This window comes from Elaeis guineensis, chromosome 1 (genome assembly GCF_000442705.2).
Source record: "Elaeis guineensis isolate ETL-2024a chromosome 1, EG11, whole genome shotgun sequence".
Classification (NCBI taxonomy): domain Eukaryota; kingdom Viridiplantae; phylum Streptophyta; class Magnoliopsida; order Arecales; family Arecaceae; genus Elaeis; species Elaeis guineensis.
In genome coordinates this window covers 71736115-71752683 of record NC_025993.2, presented here as the reverse complement: position 1 = coordinate 71752683, position 16569 = coordinate 71736115, and the positions used below count along the sequence as shown (strand labels likewise).

Here is a 16569-nt window from a genome sequence, read left to right as displayed (position 1 = left end):
ATGTTATTATTTATTTGTATGTAGATGATATATCAATTTTTGGTACTGATTTAGAACAAGTTGAGATTGCTAAAGGATTTTTATCTTATAATTTTGCTATAAAAGATGTGGATGTACCTAATGTTATATTAGGAATAATAATATTTAAAGATAATTATAGTTAAATCTCATCTCAATTTCACTATATAGAAAAAGTACTCAAGAAAATTAATTATTTAGATTGTGCTCTTGCATCTACACATTTTGATCTTAATTTTAAATTAGTTTCAAATACTGGCAAGGCTATTGTATAATTAGAATATGCAAAAGTTATAGATGCTTAGTGTATGCTATGACTTGTGCTAGGTCTAACATTGCTTTTACTGTTAGAAAATTAAGTAAATATACAAATAATCTAAGTAATTTTCATTGGCTTGCTAAACATAGAACTCTAAAGTACTAAAAGAAAACTATGGATTATGGTATTAATTATAGTGGATATCCTTCCATTTTAGAAAGATATATGAATCCGGTTGGACTACAAATAAAGAAAATCATGCTTCAATAAGTGGATGGATCTTCATGCTTGGTGGGAGTGCAATTTCTTGAGGATTTAAAAAGCAAACATATATAACAGTATGGCAGCAGAGTTTATTACTCTAACTTCAGCAAGCAAAAAAGCTAAATGATTGAGAGATCTTTTATATGAGATTCTTTTATGGTCCAAACCATTGCCACATATATCTATACATTGTAATAGTGAGGTCATACTATTAAGAGCATATAATGAAGTATATAATGGAAAGTCCAGATACATTAGACTAAAGTATTGCCATGTAAGATATTAATTATAAATGGAGTGATCACTATTGACCTTGTAAGATCAAGTCAACATTTGGTAGATCTATTGACAAAGAGACTTGCCAAGGATTTGATGTTTTAAACATTTAAAAGGATGGGACTTTAGTCTATTTTTTAAGATCACCAATCATAGAATCTCAACCCAACACTTAATACAATATCAAGTCTCGAGTTCAATGAGACAAGGTACATCATAAGAGTGATTGCAAGCACTTTAATTTTAATACAATCTTGAGGTTAAAGTGCTTGGGATGCATTATGTACAAAAGGAAGGATGAGCTTAATGCTCTTAATTGACCTATAACATAATTCTTTTGAAGTGCTTCAGTTACAGAAGCATTTCCAATAGAGTCTATCTATGTGAGAATAAAGTAAGGTCAGTTCTCGAAACTAAGAGCTTGGCTTTTAAACTACTCATGAAAAAGATATAGATACAAGGCCACAAAAATATCCGCTTATATTGAACATTTATCGATACAAAAATTTTATATGCGGAGATATGTTCAGCTAATCAAAATAGAATCGCTGGTTCAAAGACTAATCTACCATGACATTCCGATTAGCTTTAATTTATCCTCACAAAGTGAAGGTTCAAACCATAAGATATCAATTCATTTATGTATAAGATTTCAGAATTATTATTGATCTAATAAAATTAACTTATTTTAAAAATGGTAGGAGAATGTTAGATATATTCAAAATGATAAAAAGATAAAGCTTTGTTTTTTCTCACCATTAGCCAACCTGTGTAATAGTTGGTTATTGGTGGCTTTTCAAATAATATTTGGTTATTGGTGGCTTTTCAAATAAAAAATGGCAGTACTACATGTCTTGAAGCGATTCTTCTTTTAAACTCTTCATCTTTCTTCCCTTTTGCTCAAACAGTTGCCTCCAAGTAAAATTCTTGATGTACTTTCAAATCAAAAGCTTCCAAAAATCTTATATTGACAAGTAGGAGCAATATCAATAAAAAAATCATTTCTATCATGGAACACTCTCAAAAGAAAATTAGCTATGAAAGCAGTAATAATAAAGGTGGCAGGGGATCAACCTACCTTAATTAGGCCTTTCTGAGTTTTAATCTATTTTTGTGATTGTCATTAATAATAATAGAAGATTAACATTGTAAAACATCATTTGATCATGTAAATCTGCATAGACACCAAAAGCTTTGAATTCGAGGAGTAAAATTATATATTCAAAAAAAAAAAATCTCTAGCCAACCATGTCAAAAGTCTTTTTGGAATCTATTGTTATGATAACACCATTTTGCGATTGCTTTCATAGCCCATTTAGATCAATTCTAAACAGTGACAACTATCTGTAATACTCCCCTTTATGAAAGCAAATTGAGGGGACAGCAAGTAGCCCATCCAATTATTTAATCTATTAGCCAACACCTTCAAAAGTATTTTTTAAATACAATTAGCGAGGATGATGGTTTTAAGCTCCTTGATCTTGCTTGCACCTTCAATTTTTCAACAAGAGAAATATGGGCATAACCGAGTGCATTAAGATTAGAAGACACCTTGTAACTTCATCAAATTTCTTTTCATATCGTCTTTGATAGAAACACAAGATGTTTGGAATAAAAAGATTCAAGATCCATTACGTTTGAAGGACCCAACTCAAAAAATACTCGGAGATTCTATAAAAAAACCTCAAGCTTAGATTGCAAATTGTTTTAAAAAGAAAGGAGAGAGTTGTAGCCAAGCTGATGATCACATAATCAGGATGTGATCCCAAATAGATTCTGCATGTGTCAGGAAAAAAAGTCTGAGTTATATTGCCTGTTTGTTAGATACAAATTAACTGCAGCTTTGACGGGAAATCATTGGTTGGATCACCAATTTGAGTTGCAGGCCAGCGGACGGCCATGCAAACGTAGATATCCATGCAAAACTTAAAGCCGGATATTTAACAAGGTTTCCTTCGAGAAATTCCCTTATACCACGTGCGCCAAACCAGCGGCACACCACAGAAACAATCATGCGGGGAGTGGCAATGCAAGACAAGCACATGATGAATGGGATCCACGAGAAAAATATAAGGTGATTGACATGGCATACTGCCATGTGATGTATATAACATAGGATATAATTTCTCATTTTCCTTCCGGCTCCGGTCCCAATTTAACCCAATAGATTAGAAAAGAAAAAAAAAAAAAACTGAAATGGAAGAAATTTTAAAAAAAAATCTGAGATGAGATAAGAGGGGCGGCAATCTAAGACAAACACATGCTAAATAAGATCTATAAAAATGAGATAAGATGATTGACATGGTACACTGCCATGTCGTACATATGGTGTAAGATATAATTTTTCGTTTCCTTCTTACTGTCCAGTTTAATCCAATACTATCCAGTTTAACCCGATAGACTAGAGAGAAAAAAAATCAGAAATGGAAGAAAGAGAAACAAAGAGAGCGGCATGAGAGGAGGCCCATGGAGATATGCTTCGCCTACCCTTTTGTTAATTAACTTTAATCATCCAAAAGAGAAGAAAACATTAGACTTCTGCTTCCGATCTCTTGAAAAGAATCTAAGAGCAGCTTCGCAGAGCACATCATCTCACAACCAAATTTGTTCACGAACATGATGTTAAAAGTTTGAACTTCTGTTTGAGGTTAGGCGGTGTCCAATGGATCATGACATCTTTGAACTTCTATCTTGTCAGCGATGGTTCAGAATTAACCAGAATTTGAGAGGTAATATAGGGAGTTCCAGCACTCATGGAGAAAAGCAAATAAAACTTGCCAAGCAGCAGGTATCTTCATGTCAAACCAACCACTCAACAAACTGACGAATAGAATACCATAATTTCCCTCATTTTTTTTGTTAATTTGGTCGACAAGCAGTTCCATTTGGCGACACCAAGCCGATCGAGAATACTATATTTTATTCATTAATATTCACTAAAAAAATTCAAAAGCCAATAAGTTGCACAGTCTTGATGAAAGACAAAAAAGGAAAAAATGCACATGTTATTGAAGATCTAGGTATTTGGGTTTCTGAACATGTATACGATGCAGAGATCTAACAACATAGCACAAGTTCCATTACTTTTCACCCACTCCTTGATAGACCCTATGGATGATAATCCAAAATGAAAAAAATACACCTTCCAGATAAACCTGAAAGCCCATCCCTGCTTCGTACATCTAACTGATCTAGTCTGCAGCATCTACTTGCATCCAAACATAAGTTCGCCTCACTGGTGTTTATTTTCGAACTTGCACGAATCACCAACCAAAAAACCATTTATTCCCCAAGTAAATTTACAAAGGGAGCAGTTCACTGCATCCCTCTCTCCAATATCTTCATTGCCTTGCACCTGCAATCAACTTATTGAACCATAATTAACCAGTTGTCTTTTTTTTTCCATTCATTCCTTGGGGTTCTCAAGTACTTCCGGTAACAGAGGATCCTCGCATCCTCAGGCCACCATTCTCGTATCTAAAATGAGCTTCGTTGATGGACTTCTGGAGAATTTCATACTCCTCCACTGATGACTGAGCAAAAGCTTTTAACCGACTCAAGAAGACCACCAAACCTGACTGCAACTTGTCGTAATTCTGACTCCAATCCACATGAGATTCATTTCTGCCAATGTCTCCTTCAAGGCCAACGCTTTGCCCTGCCTTCCTGGAGAGTGTTAAGGATACTCTTGAATTCTCATGGTCTTTCTCTTGACGAGGCAAGAAATGGGTTGTCACTGTCACCAGCTCTTTTATAGCATCCACTACTTCCTTCGTTGGCAGATTATCCAGTAGGGCCAACCAGTCTTGGCAAGTGACAAATATTGGTGGAGCAATATCTCTTTTTGGATTGAACTCTACTGGCTTTCTCCTCGAGGACTTTTGTTTTAGGGGGAATACACATTTGTGAAGCCACCCGTTTATGGCTTGTAGGTAAGATTTTTGCGCGGAGATCCACTTTGTGAAGTTTGAACACAAAGAACTCAGCTCAAACTCAAGAAGAATAATGGCCTGACGATGATATTCTGACCTAGTTGAGACTTTGGTGCTGCCGTTATTGCATGAGCCTAAGATGATGCTATGCTGGTTATTGTGGCAGTCAAGCATCATTGCCCACATCTGTGCTAAGCTGCATTGAGACATGGATTAAGACTTGCAGTATACTGAATGCAATAGACAAACAAAATCAAGGTGAAGCATCACAATCATGTTATTCATAGCATTTGTTCTAAAGCATAAAATAAATTGGGGATCTAACTGGTGCATGTAAACTGAAGTGTACAAAGACATGAAATGGGTCTAGTTGCTATGCATTTAATGCATGAGGATCAGGGATGCCAAATTCATAGGTTGCATCAGTAATAGATGTAGCATTCCTTTTTCCACACGGCAATAGCAATCTCTACAAATAACTACATAAGCATAAAATATTAAAATTTAATATATTCAGGGAGTGCATGGTCCATGCAAGTCATAACTAATACAGACACCCAGCAATCTAGAGGCTGAGAGGGCAACCATAAGTTTATACACGTTCAAGTGGCTAAAATGTTTGCATGCAGTTTACACTCACTTGTTCTGTAGACTAGAATATTTTAATTAAATCAGTGAATAAGGACCATTGGACTAGATACATGCTTTACTACAGAAAGCATATAGATATGGGGGGGACATGTATATAGAATTATCATTCTTAAATAGAGTTAACTCATTTGTCTATATTCATGCCTTCTGCGCTTCCATTCTTTTTAATTGTATCGCATCTTTCCAGATTTGTTCTTCCCTCCAAAGATCCACAACTCATCAACAATTATAATCCTCTTCTCATGGTTTTGGGTCTATTCCTACTCAAGTAAAAGATTCTCGTTGAACATGAACTTACACATAGGTAGAGTGGACTTGTTGGCTGGGAAATCCTCCACTAAGGGGATTGGATGGCACTAGTGTCCCTTGGCAAGTTCGTGCGAGTGCGCATCCATGCCGCCAGATCGAATAACTAGAAACAAATCCTAGTACCTTGACCTTCAAACCTTTCACTACCACAATTACTACTTGCTTGGAAGAGGAGGTAGGATGTAGCTAGGCTATGATTTCATGCTACAGCAATGGCTAAACTAGAGTAGAACAAATCTAATGTTGGTTGGTTCATTGGAACCATATAAACCCATTCCGGGTAACTAAAGCAAGGAAATTAAAGACAAATGCAAGCATAAATTAAAGGTAAAGATAAAGATAATGATGAGTTACTGAGTTGTTTGATTGGCAGAAGGGTCTATTTTTCATGTTACATCCCATTATTTATACTTAACATGACAAACAATAAGGTAACTGCTTATTTCCAATGACAGCAGTTCACGCCCGGCCTCCACTCTTCTGATTGTTCTCGTAATTGGTGCTAATCATCCTCTACTATCCATGTTCTAGGAACCTCCAGGTCTTATGGGACGAGGTAACTAAAGCAAGAAAAATAAACATAAATGCAAGGATAAATTAAAGGTAAAGATAAAGATAACGATGAGTTATTGAGTTGTTTGATTGGCAGAAGGATCTATTTTTCAGGTTATCCCATTACTTAACATGACAAACAATAAGGTAACCGTCCATTTCTAGTGACAACAATCCACATCCAACCTCCACTCTTCCGATAGTTCTGGCAACTGGTGCTAACTGTCCTCCACTATCGACATTCTAGTAACATCAAATCTTGTGGGACTAGGTAATTAAAGCAAGGAAATTAAAGATAAATGCAAGGATAAATCACAGGTAAAGATAAAGACAACGATAAGTTATTTGATTGGTAAATGGGTCTATTTTTTAGGTTACATCCCATTATTAATACTTGACAAACAATAAGGTAACCACCTATTTCTTGTGATAGCAGTCCATGTCCGGCCTCCACTCTTTAAATAGTAACTGGCATTAACCATCTTCCACTATCCACATTCTAGTAACATCTAAGTCCCATACCATCTATAGTTTTGTTGTACCATCTCATACCGTTTGGTACGGAGCATACTATACTATACTGGTATTATACTAGTATGTCGTATCATCTCGTACCAACACTATCATATTGTACTGAATCACGTACCAATACTATAATAGGATTTTACCGATACAGGAATCTAGTATCGAAATGGCGAACCTTGCTATACACTGATAGATAGCTCCCATAAATCATCATATCTGATTGGTCTCAAACTTGCTATAGTTGGTCTTCATTCAGCTTGCCTTTAAAAATTACTCAACTTATCTTGGCCAATGCTCTCCTTACTCAGCCTATGAAGCGACAATCCCATGTTAAGCCACCTTCAAGCTTACTCGGTCAGTTTTCCTAAATGGTGTTAATACTTCAGCTTCTGAGTTATCACTAGCTCAAGTGGTTCCGCTCAAGGCCCCTCATCATTGTCTTGCCTTGGCCTTGCCATGCAGTGAATGTGCACATGTCCTTTAGGTGCCATCAAGAGTTAAGATGCGGTTTAAACATGAGTTGAGTGGCACAAGAAATTGTTACCGGATATGGAGATGAGAGATATCCAACTAATGCAACTAATGCTTGACAAAAAGACTCAGATCAAGCAGTCCCTTCTTTTCAACCTATAAAAGACTATGGATTGTCATTGTGCACTGATGAAAGGGGTTTCTTCAAAAACACCACTCATGAAGGCAAGGTCGGTGGAACCGGTATTGGTGGCCGGATCGGCCGGCCGGCGGTATGGTACGGCATGCTTCCGTTCCGTTCCGAACCGAGACGAACCGACGAAGAAAAACACGGATGAACCGAGAAAGAAAAAGAGAGAAAGAGAGAGAAATAGAGAGAGAGAGGGAGGGAAAAAGAAAAAGAGGAAAGAAAATCCGTCGAAGGGGCTGCCGGAGGGCAGCCGTGGCCGTCGGGCAGCGGAAAGGGCTCCCGCGGCTCCGTGCGGCGAATAAGGGCGATCCGCCCCTGTTTTTCGGGGCTTTTTTTTTTAAAAAAGCCTTTTTTAAGTGAAGCCAGCAAACCCCATACCGGCTTCACTTTGAAAAGACTTTTAAAAAAAAAAAGCCCCGAGAAACAGGGGCAGATCACCCCTGTTTCCGGCGCGAAGCCGTGGGAGCCCTTTCCGCCGCCCGATGGCCACGACTGCCCTCCGACGGCCCCTTCGGCGGATTCTCCTCCCTCTTTTTCTTCCTCCCTCCCTCTCTCTCTATTTCTCTCTTTTTCTTCCCCGACACTGGCATGTGCCGTTTTGCATGCCGAAACCATCTCAATTCCCCGTCGGGACGGTTCGGCATGCCCCATACCGGGCAGTTCGGCCCGATACGGTATTCTATCCATGAAGGTAAATCTTACTCCAATTATCTTAGGAAAAAACAAGACTAGAAAGATGAAGAACTCCATCACTCCATATTACATTCCTTATATCAAAATACCACCATGCTATTGCCATATGTTCTACAATTTTCTAGTGTATTTGACATAGAATTTTGGCTTTTTAACCAAGATCATTGTTTACCAAAAAAAAAAAAAAAAAAAACCAAGATCATCATGGTTGAAGAGTCAATAGTGATGCATAACCACAGGTGACTCATTTTGACACTTAGTCATCATAAATTAAGTTTAAATCAGATTTGGCATAGGTTGATCATTATGGAACATAATTTCCTGATGAAGTTTAGTTTATTTCACTTTATCTCTTGTAAGGATCATTCTCATTGTAGTGCAGTAGATTAGAGTAATTGATTTATGAAGGCGTGAATATTTACTTTACAGTCACTGTTCATATATTTTATAGAAGGGCATAAAAATAAGGTATAAATCAGAACCCAGAAACTTCTATTCTAGAATAAAATTTGAGAAATGCTCAAAACCCATCCCAAGATACTTCTTGCAGGCTCCATCTCTAGCAGAAAGCCCCGACAAACAAGGGCATAGGTGTAACTCATGTAGAATGTAGGTTTTCACATTCCCTATCATGCAGGAAATATCACCCTAGAATTATCTTACTTTTAACTACTGCTTACTTCCCGAAATTCAAGATTCCTACATTCATTCTACCTAGTTGCATTACCGATACTGGACTTATCGACTTCATGCTGGTAATATTAAGATTCTTTTAGGCTACTAAGATGATGAAATTTATGGTAAGAAAATCTCAAAAATCTAGAACCTGATATTAAAGAGTTCAACACCATCTATTATCCACTTATACTTTTGATAGCTTAACTCACTATAATACGAAGATATCTAATAAATTTAAAACCTAGAAACATCAGTCATGAGACAGAATGCTTAGGAGGACTGCATATATAACATAGCAATATGAAAACAGATAAATTTTTTATTTAATTATAATTTGTTCCCTAATGGATTTGTTACTCAAAATCTATTTCAATGTGTTTACATAAAAGAAACACTGAATCTTCCTTATGTACTTGTCAAGGTTTTACGTTTCGGCGGGATGGGGGACATCCCAATTGTCCCGTCTGGTTCCTGTAAGAAAACCAAATCCGGACGGCTCGGGACTTCAAAACCCATCCTTGCACAGAGAGAAGAAGAAAGGGAAAAGAAAGAAATGAAGGAAAGATGATGGAGAGGGAAAAATAAAAGAAAAGAAAAAAAATGAAAAAAAAAAAGGAAGGGCGAAGAAAAAGGAAAGAAAAGAAAGGAAAGTAGAAAAAAAAAGAAAGGAATGAAGAAAGAAAAAAGAAAAAAATAAAGAAAGAAAGGAAAGAAGAAGGGAAAAAAGATAGAGGATATCCATCGAGACTACTGTCGAGATGGAATGAGATAGTGGGACATTCCATTCCATAGAGAAATCGGGACACCTTTGTCCCAAAGGATTTAAAACCTTAGTACTCGTATTAACTTGAAAGCAGATAAATGCATGTATATGTGTGCATCCAAAGCTATATCATTGTGCTCACTTTATTTCTAGGAGTTTTGAGAATCTATAAAATGGACAACCGCACCATTATCCAAGCAACATGACCATAAAGTTAATTATTTTGTCTAGGTTACCATTCACATAGCAATTTATATAATAGACATAAAAACTGGAATCTAGCTTCCTCATGTGGAGGAACTTTGTTGATTAAGAAGATGACATTTGTGCAATTAAACTTGCATATCTGAATGCGTGAGTGCATAGCACAAGGGCCTTTCTTTCATGTTAGTGTACAGAAAATATGTAATTACATTGAAAAGTGGCAACAGAATCATACCCTCCAATTAACTCCTCCAGTTGCGGTTGGAGCTCTTTGTCCCTTAATTCCTCAATTCTCTTTGATATAGAGTCAATTCTCTGAATTGCAACCCGAATTCTAGAGTGCAAGTCCTTAACAGCCGCACGGATTTTATCAATACTATCAGCCTTCTCTCCTCTAGATTCTCGATGTCTAAGTAGTCTACACTTCGTGTCATATTTCCTTCGAATGATACCACTTGCCTGACATACAATAATGATGTATTAGTTTCAGAGTTTCTAAATACATAACCATACTATAATCTAAGAAGGCAGAATTTTTATCCCATAATTGCTCCATGGATAAACAAACAAAAAATGTACAAAACATGAAAAATAAATTTATAAGCAGCATGATAATGGTTCTGAAACAAGACATTTGAAAGCCCCATCAAATAAACATGAACTAGCACTAGATTAAGTTGATCTTCAAAACTTCCAGATCAAATAATTAACTTCTGTACTACACTCTTGCGGAACATTTTGTAAGGAATAGAAATAGCAGAACAAAATCTGATCAATGTGCCTGATCATGATTACCAATCAACAATCCACTCTTTTAGAACAAATACTAGAAGCTATGAAGTGTGAATTTGGGTGCAACATTCAAAAATGCATATTTATTGATTAAAACTGCGATGCCCAAGAACCTTTATGCATCTATTCATTCTTCCAGTTTCTTTTCCTCTGCATGTATATATATATTGCACTGCCAATACAGAAGTACTTGTAGCAATTTATCAAACCATCTTCTGCTTATTAACTAACATTAATAAGTTAACTGCCAGTGTTCAAGTATTCAAAGTTATGTCAAATGAACGGAACCAATTGGACCAGATATATGAATATGAGCACCAAAGAATCTTCAATTTAGCTTAATGGTTTGTTTCAATTTTATAGTGCACAAAAGGATTGGTAAAAGGAAAACCTGTTCCCAGCTGACTGAATCAACAACTTGTTAGTGACAAGACAACTGTCATTAAGCGGGCTACATTTCTACTGCAGAAAGAAAACACCGCCATATAAAACTTTCGTAGTTATACCTTGCTTTTCTGTTATTTTTTGTATTTTATGACTAAAAGCTGTAAAATGAATAAGTAAAATGGCATGATCCATAACACGGTAAGAGAAGTGTCAGAATATGACAACATGTTAGTATAGGCAATTCAACAATAGTCTGACATTTTACCTTAATTTCATCATAGAGCTTCCTCTCCCAGGCATACAACCTATCTAATGTCGATGCATGACTGCCTGCATTCATATATCTGCTGCCAAAGAGATTACTGCTCAGGTCCTCAATATCATCTTTTGATGTTGCACCGAGAGGGTTTCTGGATGATGAAGATCGTGATGATACAGACCTATGCCATGTTAAGTACTTCATCTCATTTGAAGCAGGCACTGCATATGACCTCAAGATATTAAAACAATGATCAGGAGTTGTGATATTTCATATTAAACCATTGCCAGAAATTTCTAGCACAAAAACAGAAAATTGCAGTATACATCAAGCATGAAACTGCTGAAATTAGGACACAATTTGCAAGTACAGATACAAACTCTTCTCTAATGCAGAAAAGGACATAGCTGATTGGAAAAGGCAAAAGAAGCAAGCAAAAGCAAACAAAAAAAAAAAAAAAATCAATATTCAAATGAGAGGACCATGGTCCAGTTATGGAGAAGAAAGGCCTACCCTGAGATTGAGGGACTTCTTCCTTGCAGCAAGCAAAACAAGCTGTGAGAAACATAGATGCCTTTGATCTGTGTGCTGTTTCAGGAAATTCATGTTAGAAGCCCTAGTTGCTTTTAGCCAATAATAACAATAACAGCAATGTCAGGTTTCATGCAGAAGTGAAACTTGTTCTTAGCCACATGCTACAATGCTGACAAGTACATAAACCTGTATCTAACACTCTACAAGACTGACCTATTTCTTCAGGAAACAGAGGGCGGAAGTTCACTTCGTTTGCCTCCAGCATCCTTGGAACTTCTCTTCCAGAGTCAAAAGCTTTCAAAAATAGATCTTCAACTTCTTTCATGCATGACAACAAGTCCTTTGACCCAAATTTAATTTCTGGAGCCGGTTCCTTCGCCTTCCCATTAATACGAAGTGCAACTGCAGAGGATGCCATCTTCGATGGTGTCAATTCAGGAGTTTCATCAGTCTCATGCTTGCCATTGGTGAGCAGGTTCTTCTCACAATTTTGCTTCTCAGTTTTTGAGGCAACACGTTCCACAGATGGAATGGCAGGAGAATCATTTGTTAAATGGTCATCCTGAATGACATTTCTGTTTCTGAACATTCTTACTAATGGTTCAGGTGATTGTTGGTCAAAATCATCTTCTGAATCCGCAAAATCATTCCTTCCATTAGTAGAGGTTTTTTCACCTTCCTCTTCCAATTCTGGAATGCCCTCCTCTTCCCTCAGACGTCTGATATCATCAGCATTGTCCAAACCAAGGTTTAAACCCCTCCCATCTTGAAATGAGAACTGATTGTCAATAGGATGAAAGAGACCAAAATAATCCCATGGTGGAGTACCATGGGGTGGGGATGGAGATTCAATCAATGAATTCTCATCTGACTGAGATATAGGGTGTTTTGGAGTTGTGGAGGTCTGCAGAGTTGCTATGACAGGCATGGGCAGTTTCTCCTCAACAGTTGTTGAAAAACTCCTGCCAGCTTTCATATGATTAACATGAAACCGTCCTGAAGAACGAGGTGAAGGAACTGGAGAAAAAGCTCCACCCACGTCCACATGCTGTGAGAGAGATGGAGATGAGTTTGAAAATTGAGAAATAGACTTATCAGTTAAAGCAAGAGGCTCAGGCGTTGCAGATGTTGACGTGTACAAGGAAGACTCTGTAGGTACTTCAGGCTCTACAAATTTTCTAAGAGCAATTCCAGCATTTCTGAGAGACTGAATATAAGCAACATGTGCAGCTGCAAGTGAACATCTTCCATCAATGGCTTGTTTGACAAAATGTTTCCTATCTCGACACAACAGAAGGGTCTTCTCATCTTCGATTTTAGAGCTTGAAACTCCCATTTCTAGAAAAAGCACCAAGAATTATATACCAGGTTTCCAGAATGTGGCAATTCAATTTTCAAACTTAGCACAGAGATATATCTGCAGATTTCAGAAAATAGCGTTGCTGGACTCACAGCCTAGAATCATATCTTTACTGCTTAAACCAGTGAAACACAAGCAATAAAACCTGCAGCAGGGTTTAATCAAATGCAGAAGTTAACAAATATAGTCCATATACAACAAATCACATGACTGCTTATGAAGCAGACCATAATTCATAGAATCATAATAGCATTAACAAACAGTACAAGAAGAGAGGAGGTAGGGAGGGGTGTTACATAACACCAAGATTCTTAATTTAATGCAGATAATAAAAAAACCAATCACAGCCTTATGCCCAAGAAATCTGAATTTCCCAACTTTTGGCTCTAGAAGGCAACTGAAGCTAAAGAAAATAGAAATTATATACACAACATAGGAAATCAGTAAAATCTAAATGAGAAGTTTCAAAAACAAAAACTTTTCAAATTTAATCACCCAGTCCACTACCTCAAGCCATACTGAACAACTCATCAAGCCAACAGATGGGTACTGAGTGAAAAAACTAATGTGAGGTAAGCAATAAAAACTTACTCACAAAGCTCTTATGCATATATTCAAAACCAATGCCTAAACTATGCTACACGAATAACTCCACCCAATGCATAAAAAAAATAACCCACCTCCAAAATCTAGATTCTGCAATCAAGATATTAAACTAGCAAGATACATCTCATATGAGAACAATGAAAAATGCCTGCAATTTTCAGAAACAGAACTCTGAAAAATCAACAGTTCTGGCACCCTTCGCAAATTGTCAACGAAATTTATTCATCCCTCACAAAAATGAACAAAAATCTGAAACAAAAAACAACGTAAAATGGTTTGCCTCGATATATCCAACCCACAAATTAGGTTGAAAACTAAAAGGACACTAAAAGAAGAAGAACATCAATCCGGATTGGAAATCAAAAGAAACTAAAAGAAGGGCCAACAAGTGTGATCTTAATTTGCCGCATGGTAAAGTGAACAGATCAAAATAATAATTCACCCGAAAATTTAACTCACAGTCCCATCTCCTCTCACAATATTAATTTCCAAAAACAACTTCACAACTCTACCTCTCGAATTATTCCCCACCCACCCCCCACCCAAAAAAAAAATCTTGCAGAGACCAAAAAGTGAACTTTGAGAAGAAAAAACTAAATATAGACTACAGAATAAATTAATAGCTAAACACCAATCACGTCAGTCCATCAGAACTATTCAGCCTGCCCATGAATCTAATAAAAAGATAGAAATATAAATCCAACTGAATTTGGGGGAAAAAACCATTCCTCTGACGACAACAAAAAATCCAATTTCTCGTGGGCCAAAATCACAAAAATTTGGACTGATAGAACCAAAAAAATAAAAATAAAAAATAAACTTTTTTCTTCCCTCAACCTCTAGTTACCCGATGAAAGACAGAGCATCAAATTGTAAGAACTAATCATAGAATCTAGTAAACGGCAACAAAATCCCAACTAAAGCGTGAACTAACAAGAGGAGGAACAGCCTGATAACTTCGGACACCATTAAAACAAATCGATCTAATTCAGTAGTAGATTCTATATACCTGAGACCAAAGTACAGCGTTACGGATTCCTCTAATGAAGAGATCTCGTAGAAAGATCTCGGGGAGACAGACAGACGCACAGAGAGAGAGAGAGAGAGAGAGAGAGAAGGGCGAGTTTTCTAGCGATAGAGATCGAATTCATGCACTGGAGGAGGAATTCGAGGGGCCGCGAAAGAGAAATGAAGAGAGAGAGAGAGAGTATGGATTCCTCCCTCCCTCTCCCTCCACTGGAATAAAGCTTTTTGGGCTGGAAGAGGATGCGCTCTGCGCCCTCAGAATAAAACTAGCATGCCCATGTGAATGTTTCATCCTGCCCTTGGGCTTCCAGAAAATACCGCATGTGCCCTCTTCATTTCTTTCCCTCTTCTTCTTTTCTTGTTTTTGGGAAAATATGTGGGGATAGGTGTATTTAGATTGCTTGCTAATGATCACATGCATGGATTCTATGGTTTTAAATATGTGCAGTTCCATAAAGGCACATGTCATCTGTTGCACAAGTTTATGGATAGATAGATAACATTTGGTGTGGTATCGCTTCAATTTTAGGTTTTGAATTGCCTACATCATTGTGCACAATGAGAATCATGGGCACTAGCTTCATGCTTTCCATATACAGGAGATATAATGATATATATTGGCAATAATATACCATGACTTGGTTGTTGCTCTATTCATTTTTATTTTTAGGATTGGTTATTTCATCTCTTGCAAAAGCTTAGAAGGTAGTAAATTATAATGTTGTATATAATATGATATATGCAACTACACTACCTAATGGAGTTGTCAAATAATACGGCTCATATAGTTTATATAGATTAGTAATAGGTAGCATTCGACTTTCTTTAACAAAGACTACTATTTGTCGTTAATATATCAGAAATAAATATTTCAAATTTTTAAAGATATGGATGATATATTTATAATTAAGAAATATAAAAAAAAAATAATTAAAAATGGAAACATGTCATGGCATAACTTTTGTATGATATCATTTAAATTATTAAAATTTGATATTAAATTTTTGGCAATCCCAAAACTAGATTATACAACATTTTCCCATGTTGCCAACATCCTTGCATGATAGAAGAATGTTGTTTTAGTTGTATCAGCATTATATTAGTGGATAATCATATCATGTACAAAAATTATTCAGCATAAAGTTAGTACTAATATTCAAGATTCTTGAATTAGACTATAATTGTATTATGTTGATACAAGCCTTATATATTGCTAGTACATTTATTATATATATAGCATTCCAAAATACCATTAATGTCAATATCATGCATTACATGTGATCTTTATGCAAAGTGTAGAAATGGTAAGACATATAATAAACCCTTCAATAAATTTGAATTGCATGATTAACTTGTGATGCACGAATTTGGAATGATACTTTATTTTTCCAAGGGCAATTAAGATACTTCCACAGCACAATAGCTAGGCAATACTATACTAAGACTTTCTTTTCTGACAATTGCAACAAGTCATCATAGTTCCTATTGTCATCTCTACTTAATTTTCTTGATAAATAAGTTTTCGCATTTTCCCATTTCTTAAAGTATCATCTGAAATGGATCATCTAGATCCATACTATAAAAAGAAAATCAAAAAGGAGCAAAACAATGCTCTAGATCCGTGGTTGAGTAGAGTAATTGATGATCTAAACCTCATCATAAAAGAAAATTAGAAAAGAGGAAACAATGTTCTAGATCCGCAGGTTGAGTAAATTGTATGAGGGGCAACTTGACTCAAACCCATGCATGGTGAATAATTTTCTCCATTTTTTGCTCTCACAAAAATTTTAAACTTTTTCTCACATTGGTTGACTGGGTAA

At 36.4% G+C, this 16569-nt stretch overlaps 1 protein-coding gene across 4 annotated transcripts; it reads right to left on the bottom strand.

The window, feature by feature from the left end:
* Positions 1–3792: 3792 nt before the first annotated feature.
* Positions 3793–14995, bottom strand: LOC105032641 (nitrate regulatory gene2 protein). 4 transcript variants are annotated; one of them, XM_010907136.3, is made up of 7 exons: positions 14733–14995; positions 13210–13262; positions 11971–13095; positions 11737–11811; positions 11230–11444; positions 10021–10244; positions 3793–4945 (listed from the first exon to the last, which is right to left on the bottom strand). In XM_010907136.3, exons 3-7 carry the CDS (start codon positions 13091–13093, stop codon positions 4240–4242), a joined length of 2343 nt encoding a protein of 780 aa, XP_010905438.1. In that variant the 5' UTR covers positions 13094–13095; positions 13210–13262; positions 14733–14995; the 3' UTR covers positions 3793–4239. The 4 variants fall into 4 exon arrangements, with proteins under 4 accessions (XP_010905438.1, XP_073110749.1, XP_019701937.1 ...); XM_073254648.1 differs by having other exon boundaries at positions 11971–13097; positions 13227–13262; XM_019846378.3 differs by having other exon boundaries at positions 11971–13262.
* Between the last annotated feature and the right edge of the window lie 1574 nt (positions 14996–16569).